The sequence below is a fragment of the Berghia stephanieae genome, unplaced genomic scaffold (genome assembly GCF_034508935.2).
Source record: "Berghia stephanieae isolate SIO BIC M18660-M18661 unplaced genomic scaffold, UCSD_Bste_1.3 scaffold88, whole genome shotgun sequence".
NCBI classification, from domain to species: domain Eukaryota; kingdom Metazoa; phylum Mollusca; class Gastropoda; order Nudibranchia; family Aeolidiidae; genus Berghia; species Berghia stephanieae.
Window position 1 is genome coordinate 27501 of NW_027629521.1, and position 10132 is coordinate 37632.

Below are 10132 nucleotides of genomic sequence, written 5' to 3' on the forward strand. Positions count from 1 at the left end.
CATAGTACTACTACTACTACTGCTACTACTTAAGACTACTACTACTACTACTACTACTACTACTACTACTACTACTACTACTACTACTACTATCTCTATCCAGAAAATACGCAGCCTTATGCAACTGAAAACACTAAAAATCTCGTAAATGTTATGAAACGTGTTGAAGAATGTGTGACGGATGTAAAAAAGTGGATGGATGCAAACAGTTGAAGATGAATAAGTCAAAAACAAAAGTGATGATTGTGGGAAATTGAGGCAGTTGAAAATGAATGGTCTTGAGGTGGTGATTAAAGAGTGAAAAGATATATGTTTCAAAGACTGTGAAAAAATTGGGTGCTTATTTTGATTCAGTAATGAGAATGTCATCTCAAATTTCTGCTCTCTGTAAATCTGTATATATTTTCAGTCGAAGAAAATCAGTTCGATCCGTCAGTTTATTACAATTGGAACATGTAATATATTAGTTGTCTCCCTCATTTTCTTCGAAACTAGATTATTGTAACTCCCTGCTTGTCAACTTGCCTCAGGCTTCTATTAAACAATTACATTACTGCAAAACGATGCAGCAAGATTAGTTTTTTTTGGCAAACGAAAGTTTTATCATGCAACCCGTTCGTTGGCCTCTCTCCACTGGTTGCCCATTGAAAAGCGCACATATTACAAAGCAGCGTGCCTTGTTTATAAGTGTTTGACTAGTATAGCACAGGTCAATCTCACAGATCACGTGGTCATGTGCAAATTTGAAAATTGCACTTTAAGATCAAGTAATGATCAAACAAGCACCCAACTGCAGAAAAGCATTTACCAATAGCTCAAATAAACAGCAAAAAGGAATGGATGACAAATGAAATTCTAAACCTATTTGAAGAAAGACGAAAATGCAACAGAGGGTCTGCAGAATACCAAACATTGAACAACCACATTAAATCCAAATGCATCGAGGCACACGAGAACTATCTAGACTGGAAATGCTGCGAAATCGAAAGAGAATACAAACCCAACCCCCAACAAGCTCACCAAAGAATAAAAGAACTATCAGGGAAAAGGAAAAGCAAAGCAGCAGGAAGTTGTATCCAAAACAAACAAGGGGAACTGCTATTTGAAGAACAACATATAGAAAGCCGATGGGTAGAATACATAGGCGAACTGTACAATGATCCAAATAGAAATGAACCACCACTGAAATTCAAAGAACCATTAAGCGGACCAAACATCACCAAAAGTGAAATTGAACATGCCAAGGAACGAATGAGGGATGGTAAAGCAACAGGCCCTGATGAAATATCTGTAGAGGTATTAAAAAGCCTAGGAGATCTAGCAATTGATGAACTTCACATATTATTCAACAATATATACAATACTGGGAAAATTCCAGAAGATCTCTGTAACTCTATTTTCATAGCAATACCAAAGAAAGCAGGTGCAGTCAGATGCGAAAATTTTAGAACTATAAGTTTAATAAGCCACATCAACAAAATACTGTTGCGTATAATTATCAACAGGCTAAGGAATAAGATTAACCCCGAAATCGCAGAAGAACAATATGGATTCCAACCTGACAGAGGACAAGGAACGCAATATACCTCCTCCGTGTTTTAAGTGAAAGAGCTATACAGGTTCAGACCCCACTATACCTCTGTTTTGTCGACTACAAAAAAGCTTTTGATAGAGTACGCCACGAAGAAATACTAAAACAACTGCACTCCATTGGCGCTGATGAGAAAGACCTCAGACTCATGCAAACATTATACTACACCTAGCAGGCATCTATCAAAATCGGAAACTCTACAGGAAATTCCATTCCTATTAAGAAAGGAGTCCGTCAAGGGTGTGTTGCCTCACCAGATCTGTTTAATCTATACCAAGAAACAATCATGAGGGGCATAAATAATATGGAGGGAATAAAAGTGGGAGGTCACAACATAAATAATATAAGATACGCAGACGATACGGTACTCATTGCAACATCAGAAATCCAACTTCAAAAGATTGTTGACAAAGTGGTAGTAGATAGTGAAGCCAAGGGAATGGAAGTGAATATCACCAAAACGGAATGCATGGTAATACAGAAAAACCCCGAAAACAACAACACCTGCAATATAACGATTCACGGCGAGCAACTTACCAACGTAGAAAGTTTTAAATACCTAGGTTCAATAGTGACAACAGATGGAAGATGTAACCGAGACATACGAGCAAGAATAGCTCAAGCCAAACAGGCCTTCATGGACCTGGGAAACATTTTGAAAAACAAACAGATGTCGTTCGGGATTAGATTCCGAGTCTTGAAGTGCTACGTGTGGCCAATCTTGTTATACGGATGCGAAAGCTGGACTACAAATGCAGAAACACAAAAGAACATTGAAGCTTTTGAAATGTGGTGCTTGAGAAGGATGCAGAGAATATCGTATACTGCACACAAAACGAACGAAGAAGTGCTAAAACAAACATACCAACAAAGGAAACTAATGCCCTTAATAGTTGATCGACAACTATCCTTTTTCGGACACATAGTAAGGAAAGATAAGAATGAATACCTGGCAAGTTGTGGAAAAATATCTGGTAAACGCGCCCGGGGAGACAAAGAAAAACACTCATAGACCAACTGAAGGGCTTCACCAGCCTAACAATCCAAGAGCTGTTTGAAAAGGCAAGAGACAGGGAGGAATGGAGAGAGATAATTCATGCAGTATCCGAAGCCTGGACCAGGCATGGAACCTAGAAGAAGAAGAAGAAGAAGAAGAATGATCAAACGAAAATTTCGGGTTAAATTATGATCAAGAACAAAATTAGGTGAGAGATCGTTTGTTTGTCTCGCCCCAAGATTAGGAATGAACTACAAAGTGGTCTGAGGAAGTGCAAGTCTTTACCTGCCTTTCAAAAGAATCTCAAGACACATCTTTACTGTAGTTGCTTTTATTGACGATATGAACCCTTGATTTGGCTATGAATTGATTACATTGTATATTCTATTGTTGTGTTTGTTTGTTTTTTTTTTTTTTTGTTTTTTTTTTTATTGTTGTGTTGTTGTTGTTGTTTTGTTGTTTTTGGGATTTTTTTTTTCAAAATTGATAATTTACATTGTAAAGTTCCCAAAGCTGTGTTTTACACTATAATGAGCGCTGTATAAATGAGTAATATTATTATTAATATACTGCTACTACAACTACCTACTACTACTACTATACTACATACTACTACTTACTACTACTCTACTACTACTATACTACTACTACTACTACTACTACTACTACTACTACTACTACTACTACTATACTACTACTACTACTACTACTAGCTACTACTACTACTACTACTACTACTACTACTACTACTACTACTACTACTACTTCTATACATTACTACTAACTTCTACTACTATCACTACTACTACTACTACTTACTACTACTACTACTACTACTACTACTACTACTACTACTACTCTACTAAACTACTACTACTACTACTACTACTACTACTACTACTACTACTACTACTACTATACTACTACTACTACTACTACTACTACTACTACTACTACTACTACTACTACTACTACTACTACTACTACCCTCTACTACTATTACTATTATTACTACTATAACTACTAACTACTACTACTACTACTACTACTACTACTACTACTAACAATCTCTTAACAAAAAATGCATTACTGAGGGTTCTTAATTATTTAATCACGTTATTGATGAAGAAAACTTGATGTTGCTGAATTTGCTTGACCTGTCTGCAGCCTTTGATACAATTGATCATAAGATTTTGATACGAAGGCTGCAGGGTGTATTTGGTATTACAGGCAGTGCACTATATTGGTTTCGGTCCTATCTTGTGGACAGAAACCAGTTTGTCTCTATCGATGGTGCTCAATCTGAGCAACAACAACTCTTATTTGGAGTTCCTCAGGGATCTGTATTTGGTCTATTACTCTTCACTCTGTATACTTTTCTACTTGCGGATAAGATAGACTCTCACTGCTTAATACATCACTTCTATGCAGATGACACTCAAATTTATGACTTAAGTATTGCTAATCCTTTACCCATCAAGAAACAAAAATGTGAATACTGCATTAAAGACGACAAGGCATGGATGGATGGAAATTGTTTGAGATTAAATGATAAATAAGACAGAAATTTTGTTGGTTGGTAGTAAGAGAATGAAGGAAAAGGCATACGAAAGGTGGTTGAAAGTAAAAGGATGCTCTATAAATTTCGTTAACCAAGTTGAAATATTTAATGTTTCTTGACAGCGAACTTAGAATGGAATGCCTTGTCAGCTCCCTGAAAAACAAGCCATTATTTGAATTTTTAAAAATTAGTAACATTCGGAAATTTATATCAGGTACCAGTTTTTAGATATTATAACTAGCAATGCCGACACTATAGACATAGGCTTGCGAAGTTTTCCATCTACCCTCCCAAAGTTCTTGCCCCCACCTCACATTGGAGTGCAATGCTCCAGGCAAGGTGGAATAAGATATTGCTATTGTGGACGTACTCAGAAGCGCCTGATTGTCTCCTCAAGATGTCCCCCCCCCCCCCCTCCCCAGATTCTTATAATAAGTTATATTCCCTCGAGATGGTCCCGATAGATAAGACTGCGGTCATGTGTAACCCCAAGGTACTTTGGATACAGCAACAACAACAACAACACCACCAACAACAACAACAACAACAGCGAAAATAATAACAACAACTGCAAACAACAAAGTCTTACGGTCCATCTCAGCAGACTCGCATCTTTTACTGCATTCATCCGCTGTCTGAAAACTGTTGGGTCCCATCACACAGCCATCGCTATAGACACAAGTTCCTGTCGATTTGTCAAAGTAATAACCGGGAAGAGTGGCTCGACAAGTATTTGTATCGGGCGGTTGATTACACGCTGTTGGATAAGAGAATAGAAATATGAGATTATTATATCAACCCTTTTGTTCTAGAGAAAACTACATTTTAAACTTCAGTATAAACAAAAATATAACGAGGCATTAATATTATACTTTGCAAATAGATATGACTTTATAAAAATCAGGTTTAACTGTGGAAAAGGATTGGGGGGGGGGGTTTGGGGGAGTGGTGGGAGTTCAGTCATTTTCGTGTTTCAGTCTTTAGGTATTGTATCCAACGTTCTCGACACTATAGGCATAGACTTGCAACGTTTTGTATCTACCCTCTCAACGTTCTCGCTCCTACCTCATATTAGAGCGCGATGCTCCGCGAGAGGTGGGATAACATAGTGCTATTTTGAAAGTCCTCAGAGGCATTTGATTGGCACCCCAGTTGTTCCGGCCCAGAATCCTCTCTCTTCTGGGCACCACCCTCGAAATGGACACGATAGTTAAGGCTGTGGTCCAGTGCATCCTCAAGTAAATAGCAATGTGAAATTGAATGAAAGCTGCAATCTAATCAACTAAACCAGATAACGTGGACGTTTCGGGTTTCTCCTTCATCAGCAAAACAGGATGAATGAAACTCTACAAACGAATGAGATATTGTGAAAGTGTGAATTCACCTTAACAACACCAGCAACATTTATATATTGTGTAACATCAAGGTACTTTGAATTCAGCAACACCAACAACAACGACAGCGAAAATGTTTACAACTGTAAACAACAAAAACTTACGGTCGCATCTATTACTGCATTCATCCGCTGTGTCAAAACTGTTGGGTCCGGTCACACAGCCATCGCTATAGACGCAAGTTCCTGACGATTTGTCAAAGTAATAACCCGGAAGAATGGCTCGACAAGTAGTTGTATCGGGCGGTTGAAGACAGGCTGTTGTATGAGATAAACGGAATATGAGATTATTATATCAACCCTTTTGTTCTAGGGAAAACTTCATTTTAATATTCAGTAATATCAATAATTAATAATTAGAAATTTCTGGATTCAGATGCGACCGAATTAATCCCTGAAGAACTAAGAAATATTGCAGTGCCCTCCGTACTAAAGTCACAACAAGATCTTGACAGCCTCAAAACTCTTGCCCAGGACCGTGACCAATGGAAACAATTAACATGGATTGAGAGAGCAGATATGCTCATCGACTATGACTGAATCACACAATTCTCAGCAAGCGTCATTCGGACTGCGAGGCTTACTACTATGTACTACTTGATAATTGTCACTGAGTTAAGGATATGACTACACATCAAAATACTTTTAAAAAAATTAAAACCGAAAGTAATTCTTCACAAAAAGTTTTAGAGATACCTCATACTATGTACTGATTTTGCACCTGAGTACGGTGAGATAATGTGAGTAAAATCCTTTTCCAATGACTCAACTATGCGCCGAGCGAGGTTCGAACCCAGGACCTTCCGAACCGAAAGCGATTGTCGTACCACAAGACCACATAGCCGCACACGACTACTACTACTACTACTACTACTACTACTACTACTACTACTACTACTACTACTACTACTACTACTACAACAACTACTACTACTACTACTACTACTACTACTACTACTACTACTACTACTACTACTACTACTACGTCTATCAGGAAAATACGTATCCTTATGCTACTGAAAACACTAATAATCTCGTAAATGTTATGAAACGTGTGGAAGAATGTGTGACGGATGTAAAAAAGTGGATGGTATGGATGCAAACAGTTGAAGATGAATAAGTCAAAAACAAAAGTGATGATTGTGGGAAATTGAGGGCAGTTGAAAATGAATGGTCTTGAGGTGGTGATTAAAGGGTGAAAAGATATATGTTTCAAAGACTGTGAAAAAATTGGGTGCTTATTTTGATTCAGTAATGAGAATGTCATCTCAAATTTCTGCTCTCTGTAAATCTGTATATATTTTCAGTCGAAGAAAATCAGTTCGATCCGTCAGTATCTTACAACTGGAACATGTAATATATTAGTTGTCCCCCTCATTTTCTTCGAAACTAGATTATTGTAACTCCCTGCTTGTCAACTTGCCTCAGGCTTCTATTAAACAATTACAATTACTGCAAAACGATGCAGCAAGATTAGTTTTTTTGGCAAACGAAAGTTTGATCATGCAACTCCTTCGTTGGCCTCTCTCCACTGGTTGCCCATTGAAAAGCGCACATATTACAAAGCAGCGTGCCTTGTTTATAAGTGTTTGACTAGTATAGCACAGGTCAATCTCACAGATCACGTGGTCATGTGCAAATTTGAAAATTGCACTTTAAGATCAAGTAATGATCAAACGAAAATTTCGGGTTAAATTATGATCAAGAACAAAATTAGGTGAGAAATCGTTTGTTTGTTTCGGCCCCAAGATTAGGAATGAACTACAAAGTGGTGTGAGGAAGTATAAGTCTTTACCTGCCTTTCAAAAGAATCTCAAGACAAATCTTTACTGTAGTTGCTTTTAATGACGATATGAACCCTTGATTTGGCTATGAATTGATTACATTGTATGTTCTATTGTTGTGTTTGTTTGTTTTGTTTTTGTTTTTTATTGTTGTTGTTGTTGTTGTTGTTTTGTTGTTTTTGGGATTTTTTTTTCAAAATTGATAATTTACATTTTAAAGTTCCCAAAGCTTGTGTTTTACATTATAATGAGCGCTGTATAAATGAGTAATATTATTATTATTACTACTACTACTACTACTACTACTACTACTACTACTACTACTACTACTACTACTACTACTACTACTGCTGCTACTACTACTACTACTACTACTACTACTACTACTACTACTACTACTACTACTACTACTACTACTGCTGCTGCTGCTGCTACTACTACTACTACTACTACTACTACTACTCTACTAGTACTACTACTACTACTACTACTACTACTACTACTACTACTACTACTACTACTACTACTACTACCTCTACTACTATTACTATTATTACTACTATAACTACTACTACTACTACTACTACTACTATTACTACTACTACTACTACTACTACTACTACTACTACTACTAATCTCTTAACAAAAAATGCATTACTGAGGGTTGTTAATTATTTAATCACGTTATTGATGAAGAAAACTTGATGTTGCTGAATTTGCTTGACCTGTCTGCAGCCTTTGATACAATTGATCATAAGATTTTGATACGAAGGCTGCAGGGTGTATTTGGTATTACAGGCAGTGCACTATATTGGTTTCGGTCCTATCTTGTGGACAGAAACCAGTTTGTCTCTATCGATGGTGCTCAATCTGAGCAACAACAACTCTTATTTGGAGTTCCTCAGGGATCTGTATTTGGTCTATTACTCTTCATTCTGTATACTTTTCTACTTGCGGATAAGATAGACTCTCACTGCTTAATACATCACTTCTATGCAGATGACACTCAAATTTATGACTTAAGTATTGCTAATCCTTTACCCATCAAGAAACAAAAATGTGAAAACTGCATTAAAGACGACAAGGCATGGATGGATGGAAATTGTTTGAGATTAAATGATAAATAAGACAGAAATTTTGTTGGTTGGTAGTAAGAGAATGAAGGAAAAGGCATACGAAAGGTGGTTGAAAGTAAAAGGATGCTCTATAAATTTCGTTAACCAAGTTGAAATATTTAATGTTTCTTGACAGCGAACTTAGAATGGAATGCCTTGTCAGCTCCCTGAAAAACAAGCCATTATTCGAATTTTTAAAAATTAGTAACATTCGGGAATTTATATCAGGTACCAGTTTTTAGATATTATAACTAGCAATGCCGACACTATAGACATAGGCTTGCGAAGTTTTCCATCTACCCTACCAAAGTTCTTGCCCCTACCTCACATTGGAGTGCAATGCTCCTTGCAAGGTGGAATAACATATTTCTATTGTGGAGGTCCTCAGAAGCGCCTGATTGTCTCCTCAAGATGTCCCCCCCCCCTCCCCAGATTCTTATAATAAGTTATATTCCCTCGAGATGGTCCGATAGATAAGACTGCGGTCCTTTGTAACCTCAAGGTACTTTGGATACAGCAACAACAACAACAACCCCAACAACAACAACAACAACAACAACAGCGAAAATAATAACAACAACTGCAAACAACAAAGTCTTACGGTCCATCTCAGCAGACTCGCATCTTTTACTGCATTCATCCACTGTCTGAAAACTGTTGGGCCCGGTCACACAGCCATCGCTATAGACGCAAGTTCCTGACGATTTGTCAAAGTAATAACCGGGAAGAATGGCTCGACAAGTAGTTGTATCGGGCGGTTGATTACACGCTGTTGGATAAGAGAATAGAAATATGAGATTATTATATCAACCCTTTTGTTCTAGAGAAAACTCCATTTTAAAGTTCAGTATAAACAAAAATATAACGAGGCATTAATATTATACTTTGCAAATAGATATGACTTTATAAAAATCAGGTTTAACTGTGGAAAAGGATTGGGGGGGGGGGGGGGGGGTGGGGGGGGGGGGGGGGGTTCAGTCATTTTCGTGTTTCAGTCTTTAGGTATTGTATCCAACGTTCTCGACACTATAGGCATAGACTTGCAACGTTTTGTATCTACCCTCTCAACGTTCTTGCTCCTACCTCATATTAGAGCGCGATGCTCCGCGAGAGGTGGGATCACATAGTGCTATTTTGAGAGTCCTCAGAAGCATCTGATTGGCACCCCCAGTTGTTCCGGCCCAGAATCCTCTCTCTTCTGGGCACCACCCTCGAAATGGACACGATAGTTAAGGCTGCGGTCCAGTGCATTCTCAAATAAATAGCAATGTGAAATTGAATGAAAGCTGCAATCTAATCAACGAAAACAGATAACGTGGACGTTTCGGGTTTCTCCTTCATCAACAAAACAGGATGAATGAAACTCTACAAACAAATGAGATATTGTGAAAGTGTGAATTCACCTTAACAACACCAGCAACATTTACATATTGTGTAACATCAAGGTACTTTGGATTCAGCAACACCAACAACAACGACAGCGAAAATAATAACAGCAACTGTAAACAACAAAGACTTACGGTCGCATCTTTTACTGCATTCATCCGCTGTGTCAAAACTGTTGGGTCCGGTCACACAGCCATCGCTATAGACGCAAGTTCCTGACGATTTGTCAAAGTAATAACCGGGAAGAATGGCTCGACAAGTAGTTGTATCGGGCGGTTGAAGACAGGCTGTTGTATGAGAGAAAC

At 37.8% G+C, this 10132-nt stretch overlaps 1 protein-coding gene across 1 annotated transcript in view; it reads right to left on the bottom strand.

The window, feature by feature from the left end:
- The window catches only part of LOC144962332 (BPTI/Kunitz domain-containing protein-like), a 17649-nt gene extending 7541 nt beyond the window's left edge, over positions 1–10108 (bottom strand). The window contains exons 1-4 of the mRNA XM_078895226.1: positions 9962–10108; positions 9043–9210; positions 5648–5800; positions 4739–4906 (exon numbers count right to left, since the gene is read on the bottom strand). Of these exons, the coding sequence (XP_078751352.1) occupies positions 4739–4906; positions 5648–5800; positions 9043–9049 (328 nt within the window). The 5' untranslated portion in view covers positions 9050–9210; positions 9962–10108. The remainder of the gene's footprint in view (positions 1–4738; positions 4907–5647; positions 5801–9042; positions 9211–9961) is intronic.
- Positions 10109–10132: the final 24 nt, after the last annotated feature.